Below are 15,092 nucleotides of genomic sequence, written 5' to 3'. Positions count from 1 at the left end.
GTCCGGGAAACCGAAGCTGAAGCGATGGAAGTCAATCACAGGTGTCAAGTCCATCTCCACGGCGTGGATCTGAATGTGGATGCTGGTGAAGATCCGGTCGGCGCCGCCGAGCACGTCGACATCACTTGGACCCAGCCCTGGAGTGGTCTACTTCTGGAGGTACATTGAACCAGACTCGACTTCAACACATTCTCAATGATCCTCCAGCCGTGGCGATATCGTTCAAGCTAAGTATACATCGCAAGCATTGTGCTTCGGACATGTTAAGCCAGCAAGGTGTCATCTCATCTCGTCCTCCATCATCAGCAATCATCAGCCAGTCATACCTCCATGAAGCAAAACAGTGCGTTCACCCAGCTCACGCCTTCTCGGCCTCCTGCTCACCATCCTCGTCGACCTCCTTCTCGATGTTCTCGGCGTCGCCCATGGCCACATCCTTCTCCTCGGCTGTGGAAGACTTGCAGAACTCCTTGTGAAGCTTGTAGTGCTGCTTCTGACACTCCTTGCCACAGTACCGCGAGAACTTGCACCTCCCACACGCCGACAGCGCAGACTCAGTTCCGGCTTCACCGTGCTTGCACCCACATCCAGCGCAGCGATCCATGCCGAATGCTCCTTTCGCCGCCAACGCCTTGTCCATTGCCACGACAGCCTTGACATCCCAGCGACGGGCGTCCTTACGCTTCGGGACGCCGAAAAAGCCACCGATAGGGACGTTCATCATGATGAAGCCGCCAGCGGTTGGCTCCTTGGGCTGCTGGTGCTTCGTATCGCCGTCGATGAAGGTGTGCGGCTCGCCTGACTTGTACAGCGTGCTCGGTGGTCCGACGAGGGCTGCCTCCATCTGTTCATCTGACCCGGGTGGGAGCTGGTTGCGGGTGTAGGTCTTCTTGATCAACTCACGGATGTCCGGGCGAAACTTGCAGCCCAGAGTCATGGCGCAGGCGGCGAGGATGAGACACTTGTATCCTTGGCCGTAGTAGCCGTCTTTGCCGCTGAGCATGGCCTGCTTGTGCTTGGTGAAGTACTCCTCGAGCGGTCCATTGTCGAGATATTCGCGCACCTTGTCGGGATGGGAGCATCTGCCTGCCCCGAGAGCATAGTTGAATTCGATCTCGTCCTGGTTTCCCTTGGACTTCATGTCTGGAAATAAAACAACCTTCTTGCCTTCGGCAACCGCGGCGTCTGCATCACGCTTCTCGAGTGCAGTGAGGCCCACCTCGCTGGCTAGGTCACTCGCGATGTCTGCGTCTTGATCAGACATGAAGCTGAGAGTAAAGTCAGCAGCCACTCAGCAAGGACGAGGGAGGATGTCCTACAGTCCATATCCCCAGGCACCCATTGTGACAGCCGGTTGAGCTGGCGATGTTCAGATGAGTCTGAGTGAGTTGTGGTGTGGTGTTGGACTGCGGATGATGAGCAGGAAGAGTGAAGTGAAGTGAAGGAAATGTGAAAGGAGATTAGATGATGTGAAGTCGTGTTTGCATGCACCTTCCCGATGAAAGGCCCACCTTCCATACGCTACCTGCACACGCCCGCGTCGCGGTGTCAGGTGACAGATCATTTTCGGACAGATCTCAAAACCACACTCGAGGCGCTGATGATACCAGATTGTGTATTACGTCGTCACCGGCACCGGCGCCTCGTCCATGGTATAATACTCCCTCGCCGCAAATCGCATCATTTCCGCCCCTATATCAAAAACCGAGATGACGTTCTTCATCCAAACATCTCCCAAGATCGTCAAGCCCCCGTTGTTGGACTGCACGCCGCTGATACACACATCCTGCGCGCTCGGTATGATCATGTCTGCTCCATTGACGTAGAAGATCTTCTTCTCCACGCTCACGCCAAAGACGGGCGGCTGGGCGTTGCAGTCGACGTACCATGCGCCATAATCCTCATCGAACCGGCCTGGCGGATCGAAAGCTAGGTTGACGCCTTCAGCAACGGCAGGCGGTGCGTAGACGAGCGAAGTTCCTGAATCGATTATGACGCTGCCTGCTTCGATGATTGGTGTCTTTCTGGGGTTGTTGGTTCCTTGGACGTCGAATTGCGCACTGTCGAAGGCAGAGAAAGCGAAGCCGTCAGACTCAATAGTATAGAACTCGTACGCTGGCGTTCTGGTGCCGATGAAGAAGCCGACGCTTTCGATGGGTGTGCTGACCCAGTATGGCGAATGCGGGATATCCGGAATACCACCCAAAGCAAGCAGGCCGCCGTTGTTTGGGTCTCGGTCGATTGCAAGAGCAAAGATGGGTGCAATGAGTGACTGGTTGTACATGTTGACGAACAGAGGATTGTAGAGGAGTGTGCCCCCTCGACGGTCTTGAGTCGGGTCTTCGCCTTGGTAGGCAGACGTGAGAGTGCCATATGCGAAGCCAATGAGTCCAGACGAGTAGCCATCACCGAACCACGCAGCATAGTCGACTGTACCAAACTTCTGCCGTGGTACAGTGATCCCACCCAGGCTGAAAGTGTCGTAACCCATGTCACCATTCAGGTACTTCTCCATCGGCGTACGTAATGTTGAAGTTCTCGTTCGGTACGCGTTGATAGTTGCTCGACAAAGACGGATTGTATGCTGGCCCGAAGTAGCATTCCCCTTGATCTCGTGGGTCGCCAGTGTAGGGATCGTAGCACTCAAAGGTTGGAACCACGAGCCAAGGGTCACTGCTGCCAGTGTCGACCACCACTTCGAACTCCTGTCCACCGACCGTCACAGGCGCAAGGAACACCTGCCCGGCTTCGACAGACGTCAGCTGCGCCTGACCAGTCTGCGGAAACGTTAGTCAGGGTCTCGACGTGCGCGACACTTATACTTCTCACCCCTAGCCTACCACCACCCGCATCTGCAAGTTTCCGGCCTCTCATGGCTTGAACATATGTCGAACTCAGTGACTTCGCATTGCCTCTTTTCAAGGGTACAACGTGCTCCGCAACCTTCAAATCCGACATTGGTTGCGGGTTCTTTGGAAGCGGTATCCTGCTGACGGTGAAGCCATTGCCATGGAAAGGAAGTACCGGATCGTATTTCAGCGCTGTCGTTGCTCCGAGGAGGAACAAAATCGTCGCTACCGCCATTGTCGTCGTTCGAAGTTGTCAGCCTTGGCCGCGATAGCTCTGGCAGACGGAGGAACAGTAATCGGAAGCAGTGGCTCCGAATGAACAAGATGTCGCACTGCTTTGACAAGCGACCTGAAAGTATCCTGAATGCTCAACATTGGTGTGCGGTAACGACTGACTGGACGCTGAAGGACATGCTGTTATGGTTCTTTGATGGTAACAGTTGAATCGCACTCGTTGATAGTATCGGCGTGAGCTTCGATGTTCTTCCAGATGAGCTTGTTGACGCGCAGGTATTGCTGCATGCCTCAGCGCAGCAAAGTGGAATGAGACGTGCCGCTCTCTGGAATGCGGCTCCCGGCAAGATCTAGATTGTCATTCAGCGACGGACAACATTCAGCCATCTCATCATCTCAATTGTCTTGCTCTCGTCCATTCTTTTGTCCGAGGGCCAATGTTCTTCGTGTAGATCAAGTCGGACATTCTCTCGTGCGTCCGCCATGCCGGCCTCGATAACCGTTCTCTCGTCGTCTGTCAGCTGGTCGTACTCGCCCTCCACCAACACCTTTCGACCGAAGCCAAAAGATCTGGAGGCTGCGTTCTTCCTTTGTCGCACAAAACTGGCTCGTAAGTGATGCGCCAGTTCCTTAGCTTGGCTGGCGAGTGGCGTATCTTCGGTGGCGGCGATGTAGAACGAGGGCAGGCGTAGGCCCATCTTCTTGCCTGGGAACCTGCGCGATGCTCTGCGTCTTGCTGGTGGTGGAATCGACTCATCGGAAGTACCGAAGAACTCTTCGCCGTTCGCATCTGTGGCAGTCTCGTCAAAGATAGCCTCATCCAGCTCCGACATACTGAGGTAGTCAAGGTCATCTTGGGCCATGCCTGAATGACCAGCTGGTGCATCTGTCCCAGCAGAACGAAAGAAGAGCATTGGCGAGGCGAATGGGTCAAAGTAATGGCTGGGCTTCGCGAAGATTTTGGCTCGGAGAAGTCGCAAGTCTTTGAATGACGAAGTAGAGGCTTCTGCGACCGCTAGTGAATCATACGTATTGGTAGAGGCCCTCTTCGGCGTTTGTTGCTTTTCGTCGAAGGCCAGCCAGTCGACGATAGGGTGGCTTACTGCAGCAGCAACCACGCCTGGCTGACCGAGATGACACTCCGTAAGAGCAAGCGCTATCGCAAGCCCACCTCCAAATAGCTCGCCGTGCACAGCGACCCTTCCTATGCTCTCAGAGCGGCCATGTCGCGAGATGGATCGCTTAGGAAGCAGATTTTCCAGAACCCAGTCGTAACCGGCCAGCACGTCATGGAGAGGCGTTGGGAACTGGTGACTTCGGCCGGAACGGTAATTGATCCTTACTGTCGGAAGATCTAAGCCTGCGCGTAGGTGATTGCAGATAGACTCATCCCGCTCCTCGTTCAGCGTGGGTAGTCCAGAAGGCAAATGCAACAGAACAGTAGACGCTCCATGTCGATGCTCGGTAACCCTTAACGGATGCCATACACTATCGTACGTTAGATCTCGATAATCAAGCTCAAGTGTAGGAGGCACTAACTCAAGTGTGATGCTTCCATTGCTATGACAAGGCACAGTGATCTGTTCGGAAGGTGAACGTGTCGAGTATTGCAGGCTTCGCAGCGGCAACACGAAGGAAAATCTACATCGTGAACTTGCGAGCCGTAGCCCTGCGTAGAGCATACCTTACCCTGTGATATACCAGATTGTTGGCAACTCGAGGTTTTGGGGACGAAAAAGGGGGTGTCGCAATCGGAGTAGAAGACGTTAAGCGGCCGAGGTTCGCACGAAGGTTGGTCACGAGCGCCAGGCGACGTAGTAGAGGAAGCCCAGTGGCAGTCTCCGCAGTCTAGACTATAACGAGAGTGTACTCAGAAGCGTTTAGGTAGGAGTTTGCTCATCGGAGAAGAGGCGAGGAACAGGCGGATAGCATAATTCTCCAAGATAGTAGGAACAGCATCGCCTAGCAGGAGTCTTCATAGCAGGCGATAGTGTCACGGAGAAGCCAGAACCTGACTGCCACTTGTTCTGCTACGTCGCCTGGCGCTGTGTCGGCTCAAGAGCAAGAAACCTCGAAAAAACTAAACATATTGCTCAGATCACGGCATTTTTTGTATTGGTTGATTCAGAAATTGCTTCAAGTGGACCAAATCTTCGTATTGGCTGCAAAGCGGGCTGCATCACAGAAAGCTAAAAGGCGAACGATATGCATTATCATTATCTCCGTAGCCCACTCATCTCTCACGCTCACAACGCGATCGCCAGCAACCCAACCATCCCACCAAGAACCAAGAAGCAGGCGCTCGGTACATCGGACCGACTGAACATATGTCTTGCAAGACCCGAAGGACCTGCCGCTCCCGAGGAAGACGCAGCCATCGACGACGATGATGAAGCACCAGCAGCAGCCGTCCCCGATGTTGCGCCGGCAAGCGTCGTTGCGCTGGCATGAGCTTGCACCGATTTCTCCATGGATGTGAACATCGAGTCCGCTTCGTCAGACTGGCTGGCGTAGACGGAGAGCAGAGTCTGTTTTGTGATCGTGGACGAGTCTACGCTGGTGGTCGATTCGCCTTGAGATTGGAAGTAGACGACCTGGTAGTAGGTGAAGGTGGTGTACTGGAGTATGGTCAGCGGAAGTCCTGTCCTGTTAACCAGGCGAGATCAGTATTGCGCATACCCAGATATGGGGATAGGCACTGGAACCGACGGCACCAGAGCTTGAAGCGTAGCTGGACCCAGAAGCCGGGGCTGCGGAGGAGACGTTCACAGTGCCCGTGCTAAAGCACAGATGGGTGAAAGGGTCAGCAAGTGTCTCTGAACTGCGAACAGCGGGTAGAGGGTCTCAGAGCGCGGCAAGGTGTTTCGATCCTGTCTCGGAGAACCCTTCTACCCACCAGCACTTACTAGAAAACGCCGGTCTTATTGGAACCTTGTGTCAGCTAGGCTATGGGATCAAGAGCTGAAGAGGTACCACATACCTGCGTTTCGGTAATAAAGACAGAACCCAAAGCTGGCTCTACCTCCCCTCCGCGGTCGCCGAAGCAGCAAGTCCCCTCTCCGTTTGGACATTTGCCTGGGCAAAAGGGTTAGCGAATGTCCCAGACACGGTAGGGGTTTGCCCATGGGTTTCATACCGCAATAATGGTCGGCGTCGCAATAATGGCCATCACTGACGACGTGTTAATTGGCGAGCGTCTTGTGTGGAGGTAGTAAAGGACTTACGAGCAGCATTGCGATCCGTCCTGAAGCACCGAAGGGTAAAAGGGTCAGCAAGTGTCTCGAAGGCGAGGAAGGGTTCAAAGGGTCTCAGAGCGCCACTTGCAGTGCGGTCGTGCTTTGGAGAAGGCTTTTACCCAGGAATACTCACGACGGGGTAGCAGCCTGGCAAAGGGGTTAGCGAGTGTCTCAGACATGATAGTGTTTTGCGTACCGCCTGGTTGGCAGCAGCCGGTGCCTTCAGGGCAGCTGTATGGTTGTCAGACGTGAGTCTCCCGCGTCAGGTTTCTGAGACACCCACTTGTAGTTCCCCGTGCAGCACGTGCTCTGTGAGGTGGTTAGCAACACGATGAACCGTCAGCTCGTCAATACTAACATCTTCGGGAGCACAGCTGCCATATCCACAGCACTGGAAAGCAGAGCTGTCAGTACTCTTCGCTTGGGAGTCGACCTGATGGCTCGGTACATGTATGCAGTACCTGATTGCCTTCGTCACAGCACCCGTTCCCTGGTGGTGTTAGCATCACTGTATGTAAATGTCCTAGAGCCCAACCTACCACAAGGAGCCGTTCCATCACAACTATCGCGTCCAAAGATGTGCCGTCCAAGTAACGAGGGGGCCTGAATCGACTCGTTCGCAGCCATGTGTTTCGCCGGGTACACCAGGAGGCTACCTCTCACGGCTTCGAGCGCCGCCAGAAGCAGGAAGAAAACGAGCATGGTAGAGCGTGCCATATTGATCGCGGTACAGAGACGAGATGGACTTACTGCGGAGGGAAGCGAGCGTCGACGCCGCCGTCAGGTTATCTACAGGAGAAGAAACCTCTTCGCGGTCGCGATGCAGCAATGCCTCGCCAGCCTTGTCGAACAGCGCCAGGCCATGAAGAAGCCCGGTCCAGTTTCGGAACGAGTGAAGATTGGTAAAGGAGCAAGCCTCGCGAGACAATCGCCTTGGCATGCAAGCCGTCTGCGGCTCCAACCCAATTGGAAGGAAGACTTGTTGCGGGAAGGAAAAGCGTTAGAGACTGCCGCGAGCTAATATGCTAGATCGACAGCCAGCTGAAATTAGTTCTTTGGATTGAGCCTCCACGAAGTTGCGATTCATGCGTCTGGACTTTACTGGCAGCTCAGCCGCAGCGGCTATCTTTGGGGGCCAGCATTCAAGAGTCGGTTCTGTGCGACCTCGATGGCTCAGTTTGCGGGAAGATGACTCCGTGCGATTTCGGAGCATAACGATGCCGTCGACAAACATGCCAGGGAACATCATCCGCGATCTCCCCAAGGTACCCAACATATCATAGGGCATTAGGAGGTACTGCGACGACGCAGATCACAAGGCTACCGCAAGCAGGCCAGTCAACGCAGCTCCCACGACCAACCACAGCCCTCCCGCATCAATCCAACCACCTGCACTGCTCAAGCCTTGCGGTAGGTTCCTCGGCGCACCTCCGGTAGAAGAGGCTGAAGCGCTCATGGCCGTCTGCGAGGGCAGATCCGGCATCGAATAGCTCGCCATCCTGCTAGCCTCGCGCTGGACGCGGCTCTCCGAAGACGTAAACTGCGCTTGTGCGTCCTCTCGGTCTGAGGCATAGACGCTGATGACGGTGGTGGTTGTGGTAGTGGTGCTGGTCTGCGGTGTATCAGGCGGGCGGCTTGAATGTGTCTTGTGAAACTTGGTCACTTACAAATGTAGGAGCTTCCTGCGTCGTGATGGATATCCAGACGAGGTAGTAGTACGTCTGCGAAGCATGTCAGCAGTTCACTTTCCAACAGAGTCCGCCCAACAGATGCACTCACAAATGTGGTGTAGTAGTAGTGATACTGATAGCCAATGTACGACGACGATTCCTGGGCTTCCGACGATGAAGCCGGACTACCACCGGCAGAAGAAGAAGGCGCCGGCGGAAGCGACATCGATGGAATCGTGTAAGAGTACGAATAATCCTCGTACGACTGGTTCGGTCCGTCGCAACACCACTCGTAGTCGCAGTTCTGCTGCGTACAAGTATTTCCGGAGTCACAGTGGCCGCCGTCGCTAGAATCGCAGGGTCAGTACTCAATGCTGCAAACGACCATATCTGGCTCTGGAAGTAATCGCTCCATACCCGCAACAATCCCCATCCTCAGGCGCACAGCTGAAGCCGCAGCAATAATACCCAGCCTCGCAAGCATGCGTCTCGCAGCATGTCTCGCCTTCAGAATCAGCATAGCAGCCAACACCGCAGCAATCGTATCCAGGTACGCAGGAGTGGGTGTCGCAGCAAGTGTCGACGGCAGCGGCGCAGAGTCCGATGCCACAGCACTGCGAATCAGCGCAGCAGTAGTTACCGTCCGAACACATGGGACCTGGAGTGCAAGTCTGTCGTGAGATGAGGATCTCTCTTTCGAAGATGTGATTGAAGGACGACATCCCAATGGTGGTGTTCTTGCTGCTGTGGGTGTAGATGGCTTGCGGCAGATTTTTGGCGACTGTGAAACGCAGCGCGGCGATGGAGAAGGCGACCAGAAGGGTGTACATGATTGCGAAGACACTCTGGATCGAAAGGATGAAGGAGCGCTGGACAGAGAGCGAGGCGGAGCGTGCGAACCTACCAGAGACGCGGTCCAACGCCCTATATCCTTTCGCGATCCCTCTTTGAAGGACTTCGGCATGACCTACCGCCAAGTAAAACAATTCTCCGACAGAGAGACGAGGTATAGATAGAGTGGTCGCTACAGCAGTCGTGACCATGAAGACACACAAGCTCTCATGTCAAGTCACAACCCAAGGCGAGAGCCGATACTCGGCATGCAGCAAGGCTACGACCTGCTTACCCTGTACAGTACAGCAGCATGTCCATGCAACACAGGCACGGAACAGCCAGTGGTGCCAGATATTAGCATCTCCTGATGTCAAAATCCTCCGACTGCAGGCGTGGCGTGATGTTGTTCAATTAGCGCCTTATGTCGGTCCAGGATAGTTTAAGCGACCTTGTGCGTGCGCTTAACAAAGCTGCAACCTCGGTCTGCCATTTTGTAGTGAGCAGCGAGAACAGCTGGCGATGCGGTCGAAAGAAGAAGCACACGTGAGAGCGGGCCGAGAGCCGTCCGTATTCACGTGCTGTCGGGCGACCCGGTAAAATTTCGGCGCTTTCACACTGGAAACATCGCGACGACAGGCGATTCGAACAGCGCCGGGCACACAATATTTGGCACAATAGCCTTCGATCCGCAACACATTAAGGATGCCAGCCGTTCATCCACTCCTCAACTGCTCCCTCAACCCCCTATTCCCAACACCAAGCGTAGCCTCCCTGACCTCCCTCTCCGCCTCCCTGGCCTCACGCTTCGCCCATCTCCCTTCCTTCTCAGCTTTCCTCCTATCCTCTTCAACCTTCTTCTCCCGCTCCGCAAGTGCCTTTTCTCGCCGCTTACGCTCATCGTCGCGCTTCTTCTCGGCTTCGGCGTCGATTTCGCCGGCCTCTGCATTGGTTGGGGCAGGAGGGAGGCTGGAGATGTGCTTGCTGATTATCGGAACACGGGCGGCGGCGGGGAGGGAGATAAAGTGCAGGTGACTGAGGAGTTGATTCGGAAGAACGTCCAAGCCAGTATCGCGGTTGAGCGTGCGAGGCGGCAGAGAAGACAGCAGATTGACCAAGTCAGCCTTGCGAGCGCTTTCGGGAAGTTTGAGGCGGGCAATATGGTCGCGATAGAGCTTCTCTCTCTCCTTGTCGCCGAGCTTCCTCTCGTTCATGACGGCTTCTTTTCGATATTTCCGCTTGAACTCGGGCCAGTATAGCTTCGGTGTGGCTTTCTCGGCCAGGAAAGCGAGGTACGGTATCCGGGGGTCCAGCTGCTCAGCTTTGGCGCGTTCTTCCTTTAAGCGTGCGGCAGTCTCTTTGACCCACTCTTCCCAAACAGCTTTTCGTGTGCGTGTGTTGGGAAGAAGGGTGTAGCGGTCGTCGTAGAGTATGTCTTCGTTGTTCAAGAGTTTGTCCCAAGGGGCAAAGGGAGAGATCTTGTGCTCGTCAAGCATCTCACGGAAGAGAAGCACAGCCTCTTCGTCCGAAGCGCCGTCTTCGTCGGCCTCGTCGTACTCTTCCTCATAGTCCGCTGCGTCGTCATCATCACCTCCATCCTGGTTTGGACCCAGGTCTTGGTCCTCTTCCATGGCCGCGAGCTGCCACGCAATGTCATCTTCTCCAAATTCAACAGGTCCACCTTCATGCTTCTGATCGGCACCATCCATATGGGCTGTCGCAGCAGTCTCCTTTCCTCCTTCATCGTCGTCTTCGAACTCCGAGTCCGTGACCTCAACCTCCCCGTACGAACTGTCACTGCCATACCCTGCCTCTGCTCCTCCTTCCACCGTCTTCGGCTGCAGCCCCTCGACACCTTTCACAGCGTCCTTAGCATCCTTTTCCTCTGCATGCTCAGCTTCTGCTGCCATCTCCGCCATCAGCGCCTCCTCGTCCTCCCTCTGCAAGCTCTCGCTTCGTCTTCTTCGCGCCCTATTATGCGAATCCTGCGCATTCCTTCCCTCGTCCTCCCTACCAGCTACGGCTTTCTCTGGCTGCCGCATAGCTTTCAACTGCTCCTCCGCCCATTTCGCATTCTCCAATTTCTCTGCCTCCAACGTCTGTCCCTGCTCATGCTCTCGCACGGCATCTTTCAAATGCGCAGGAGTGCGCCACAAGCTCTCCCTCGTGTCCTTGTTGTGGACAAAGTAGCGTCCATACTTCGTCTTCACCAGCACCCAAGGCTCATGGCCGGGCAGAGGATGCGCAGACTTGGGCCGGTCTTTAGCATGTCGTGGGTCGTTGCGGTGATCTCGCCGTGGCTGTGTTGCTTGCGGCCCACGGGGAGCGTTGAAAGGCGAGTTTGACATGCCCTGCCCTGTTGCGCTTCCAGGTGAGGGAGATGTAGCACCGTAGCCATATTGCTCTGTCGTATTGTCCTCGTCGTCGAAGTTGAGTGGGACGAAGTCGTCCTCTTTGGCCATATTTTCGGGTGGCGAAGGCTTGAGGCGCTTGTTTGGTGACTCCATCGTGTTCGACTTGTGGTATAGTGAGGATCGCGATGCTCTCTTCGCTGTCACATGAAAGTATCGGAGTTCACTTAGGGTTAAGTAACCCTGGTCCTGGTGATGCGCATGCGCCGTCCAACGTCGCGTCTTGAGCTGCCTGAGAGCTTCATCGACAGTGACTTCTTACCTTGACTTCTCACATCTTCTCCGATCAACCTCAATATATCCTCTCCAACCTCCAACACCTTCCACAAATACCGCCACAATGTCACGAAGATACGATAGGTGCGAACAGGCTGATATGCGACATCACCAAGCAATGGAAGGCTAACAGGAAGATACAGTCGCACGACCATCTTCTCCCCCGAAGGCCGCCTCTACCAAGTCGAATATGCCCTCGAAGCCATCTCACACGCCGGCACTGCTCTGGGAATCCTAGCCACCGATGGCATCGTCCTCGCCGCCGAGCGCAAAGTCACCAGCAAACTGCTCGAGCAAGACACCAGCGCCGAGAAGCTCTACATCCTGAACGAGTACGACATCGTATGATCTTATCATTTGAAGGGTATACGTACTGACACGATGGCAAAGCAACATGATCTGCGCAGTAGCCGGCATGACCGCCGACGCCAACATCCTCATCAACTACGCCCGGACCCAAGCCCAACGCTACCTCCTCACCTACAACAACGACATCCCCTGCGAGCAGCTCGTCCGCCGACTCTGCGATCTCAAGCAAGGCTACACCCAGCACGGTGGTCTGCGGCCCTTCGGTGTCTCATTCATCTACGCCGGCTTCGACAACCAGCGCCAATTCCAGCTCTACCAGTCAAATCCTTCCGGAAACTACGGCGGTTGGAAGGCAACGAGTGTGGGAGCGAACAATGCGAGCGCACAGAGTTTGCTGAAGCAAGATTACAACGAGGAGTGTTCGTTGAAGGAGGCATGTGAGTTGGCGGTTAAGGTGCTGAGCAAGACGATGGACTCAACCAAGCTGTCGAGTGAGAAGATCGAGTTTGCTACGGTGGGACGGACGAAGAGTGGCACGGTGTATCATCATCTATGGGCGGCGGAAGAGATCGATGCGCTGCTCAAGGAGCACGGTTTAGCAAAGAAGGATAGTGAGGGTGTAGAGGAGAGCTGGAAGCCGGGCGAGTCGGTTTAAGATGTCTTTGAGTGACGAGGTGTCAAGAGTGTACCATAGAGCATTTGACTGCATCAGCGCGGCGTATGAGATGGGTCGGCCGCACCGTGCTGGTACCGATCAGCATGAAATACAATCGCCGGGTTGAGAGGGCTACAAAACCTTTCGTGAGTCCTTCATCTTCTTGCCTCTACTTGCTTCTGAAGACGCACGTGAAGATCCGGAGATTGCGATGACGTCGATCTCATGTGACCGAATGCCCAAACAGTTGGTCAATTCAAAATATTACCGTTCACGTACTCCCCTTTTCGCACGACTTCACCTCAACCGTCACATCAACAGCCAGCTTGGGTCTGCAAATTTTCCCTTCACGACACCTACTTCATAAGACGGTTGTCAACCTTCAAGCCATCTTCTGGAGCCTTCGCCTTCTATCCCCTCACACATAACAACAGCAGCACCACGGTCAAGATGTCCGGCCACGCCCACAACAAGCGCCCGGACAAGCAGCAACAACCGCTGCCACCGTCGCCGTGCACGCCGACGCCTGGTGAGCTCCTCCAGCGGAAGCGTAAGCGTCTGGAAGAAGTCAAGGACCAGCTCGAGCAGAACAAGCGCCAGGCCACTCGCCGCTCTCTAGGAGCCCTCGACAGCCTCCAACCTCCGCCACGCGCTCAGGGGCACGGGCATGGTCATCCACGACAGCAACAGCGCCCTCACGCGAAGCTCCCGACCGCCCACCCACCACAGGTCAACCCACCCCAGCAGCTCATGCCACCGCCAGTCGTTCCAGCCCAGACGATATGGGAAGGCGATACTGACACTCTGTGGCGCCTGACAGAGGGAGACAAGATGACCCTCAGCATCACCCTCCTGCCGCCGTCGCTGAACCCAAAAGACGTCGACCTGCACTCCAAGTCCGCCACCAAGACTCTCAAGTTCAACTTCGAAACAACCTGCAAGGAGCCCATGACTTTGTTCAGTACCACCAGCCCGGCCGAGACATGCCTGTACATCAAGCTATTCATGCACGAGACCCACCTCGTCACCGAACGCCGTGAGCCCGGTCTCGTGCGGATGGAAGGGCAGGCGTTGGACAAGATGTGGGACTACGTGCGCAAGAACGACTCCGTGGAGGGCCCGCGTGGTAGACCCGGCGGAGCGGAATACCTTCCGGCCGGTGGCAAAGGCTGGGTGGTCGTGGCGCCGTACGTCGCGGAGGCGACCAACCTTCCAGGGGTCTCTTACTCGATCATCGCTGTGCTTGTCCCTGGCGATCCGAACGTGAGATGGTTCTACACTCCCTACCGCGTCTCCGACGTCCTCAGGTACCTCATCAGCAGGCCGACACCCGGTCTGCAGATCGCGCGCGAGTTGCCGCCGGGCAGCAGGTCGCAGAGGTCGCTGTATGTGTGGGTGAAGGAGTGTTTCAAACCGGCGATGGAGTTTCCCGACGCAGATGTTTTCGTCAATGCGAAGAAGATTACCGATTACTGTGCGCCGATCGTCGACCCGGACAATGCGCTGAAGAGGCTTGAGAAGCGTGAGGCTTGGACTGGTGCAAGAGGGTACCACCGGGATGGAGGTGTGAAGGGCAAGGACGAGGAGGTGTGCCCGAGTGATGACCGGTATCTAGTGGAGCTTCAGCCGGCGGAGCGAGAGATTGCTGAGAAGGTGAGTCGCGGATATAGTGACAAGTGCAAAGAGGAGGGAGCTGGTTCGTTATGCTGACACGTGCAATAGGTCGGCCTAAAGTGCGCAGAGTACTTACTCGTCAAGCGCGAGTTCTTCAGTGCCTTCTACCAAGAGATCTACCGCAGCGACAGGCCCATCTCTCGTGGCGTGACGAACGACAACGCCAACGGCCCGCACACCGAAGCTCCTGCTCGCGCACGCGCCCCCGACAACACGGAAGACGACGCAGTGGTCGACCGCCCAGCCACCTCGACCGCAACAAACCCGTTCCAACCCCTTCCTCCTGCCACGCCGAAGGCGAAGCCAAACCCCAAGCCCAAGCCCTTCGCCAACGCTTCCGCCACCCCAGCCGCAACAACCCCAGGCACCTTCCAACTCCGCCGCACCGCCCGCCCAGCAGCTCCCCTCCGCAATCGCGAAGACACGCCCCAGCGCATCGGCGAAGGCAGCGAGCGCGCTCACAGCCCGTCCGTCGCTTCCACCAGCAACCGTCCCACACCTACCCCCGGCTCGCCGATCGACAACACCCCAGGCACTCGCACGCAGGCCTTGAGTGGACGCGCAGATGGCCGTGGCGGAGTGAAGCGCGGGTGGAAGAAGAATGTGCGTACGGATCATGCGCATCAGGTGTGGATGGGGGATCATTACAAGTGGAAGGCGACGAGGGCAAAGTTGCTGATAATTGGGTGGAAGGAGATGTGAGTACCATTTTCTTTCATTTCTTTTGCACTTTAGGCAGGGAGGTTGGTGGGCGGGCGGACGGCATGGCAGCGCGGTGTGGTGGTTAAGGTTTAATGACTTTGACTAACTTTGATATCGCAGGGGCTTCCTCGACGAGAGCTGGTACGTCCACTGGATCAAGAAGGGTGGCGTTTTCGAAGGCGAGTTGGGAGGAGATGCGAGGGAGTAGGGGTGCTGCAGCGAGGACGAATACGACAGAACAGGAC

General features: G+C 55.8%; 7 protein-coding genes across 7 annotated transcripts; 2 read left to right on the top strand and 5 right to left on the bottom strand.

The window, feature by feature from the left end:
• Window positions 1–358: 358 nt before the first annotated feature.
• LTR77_007750 (uncharacterized protein) lies at window positions 359–1,342 on the bottom strand (the record flags this gene model as incomplete). The annotated part of the gene is made up of 2 exons (XM_064804987.1): window positions 359–1,268; window positions 1,320–1,342. 2 exons carry the CDS (start codon window positions 1,340–1,342, stop codon window positions 359–361), a joined length of 933 nt encoding a protein of 310 aa, XP_064656829.1.
• Window positions 1,343–1,618: 276 nt separating this feature from the next.
• Window positions 1,619–3,084, bottom strand: LTR77_007749 (uncharacterized protein; the record flags this gene model as incomplete). Its single annotated transcript, XM_064804986.1, has 3 exons — window positions 1,619–2,471; window positions 2,524–2,777; window positions 2,830–3,084. The coding sequence occupies 3 exons, from the start codon at window positions 3,082–3,084 to the stop codon at window positions 1,619–1,621; spliced, it is 1,362 nt and encodes a 453-aa protein (XP_064656828.1).
• Window positions 3,085–3,445: 361 nt separating this feature from the next.
• LTR77_007748 (uncharacterized protein) lies at window positions 3,446–6,252 on the bottom strand (the record flags this gene model as incomplete). The annotated part of the gene is made up of 5 exons (XM_064804985.1): window positions 3,446–4,571; window positions 5,334–5,701; window positions 5,763–5,862; window positions 6,106–6,158; window positions 6,220–6,252. 5 exons carry the CDS (start codon window positions 6,250–6,252, stop codon window positions 3,446–3,448), a joined length of 1,680 nt encoding a protein of 559 aa, XP_064656827.1.
• A 1,379-nt stretch (window positions 6,253–7,631) lies between these two features.
• LTR77_007747 (uncharacterized protein) lies at window positions 7,632–8,819 on the bottom strand (the record flags this gene model as incomplete). Its single annotated transcript, XM_064804984.1, has 4 exons — window positions 7,632–7,931; window positions 7,987–8,040; window positions 8,099–8,336; window positions 8,407–8,819. 4 exons carry the CDS (start codon window positions 8,817–8,819, stop codon window positions 7,632–7,634), a joined length of 1,005 nt encoding a protein of 334 aa, XP_064656826.1.
• Window positions 8,820–9,536: 717 nt separating this feature from the next.
• LTR77_007746 (uncharacterized protein) lies at window positions 9,537–11,327 on the bottom strand (the record flags this gene model as incomplete). The annotated part of the gene is made up of 1 exon (XM_064804983.1): window positions 9,537–11,327. One exon carries the CDS (start codon window positions 11,325–11,327, stop codon window positions 9,537–9,539), a length of 1,791 nt encoding a protein of 596 aa, XP_064656825.1.
• A 244-nt stretch (window positions 11,328–11,571) lies between these two features.
• PRE9 (Proteasome subunit alpha type-3) lies at window positions 11,572–12,471 on the top strand (the record flags this gene model as incomplete). The annotated part of the gene is made up of 3 exons (XM_064804982.1): window positions 11,572–11,591; window positions 11,651–11,839; window positions 11,898–12,471. 3 exons carry the CDS (start codon window positions 11,572–11,574, stop codon window positions 12,469–12,471), a joined length of 783 nt encoding a protein of 260 aa, XP_064656824.1.
• A 450-nt stretch (window positions 12,472–12,921) lies between these two features.
• On the top strand, window positions 12,922–15,055 carry LTR77_007744 (uncharacterized protein; the record flags this gene model as incomplete). The annotated part of the gene is made up of 3 exons (XM_064804981.1): window positions 12,922–14,124; window positions 14,194–14,843; window positions 14,968–15,055. The coding sequence occupies 3 exons, from the start codon at window positions 12,922–12,924 to the stop codon at window positions 15,053–15,055; spliced, it is 1,941 nt and encodes a 646-aa protein (XP_064656823.1).
• Between the last annotated feature and the right edge of the window lie 37 nt (window positions 15,056–15,092).

This window comes from Saxophila tyrrhenica, assembly GCF_035928015.1.
Source record: "Saxophila tyrrhenica strain CCFEE 5935 chromosome Unknown scaffold_12, whole genome shotgun sequence".
Taxonomy (NCBI): Eukaryota; Fungi; Ascomycota; class Dothideomycetes; order Mycosphaerellales; family Extremaceae; genus Saxophila; species Saxophila tyrrhenica.
Note: the sequence above shows the minus strand (reverse complement) of the source record. Positions and strands in the feature narration are given on the sequence as shown.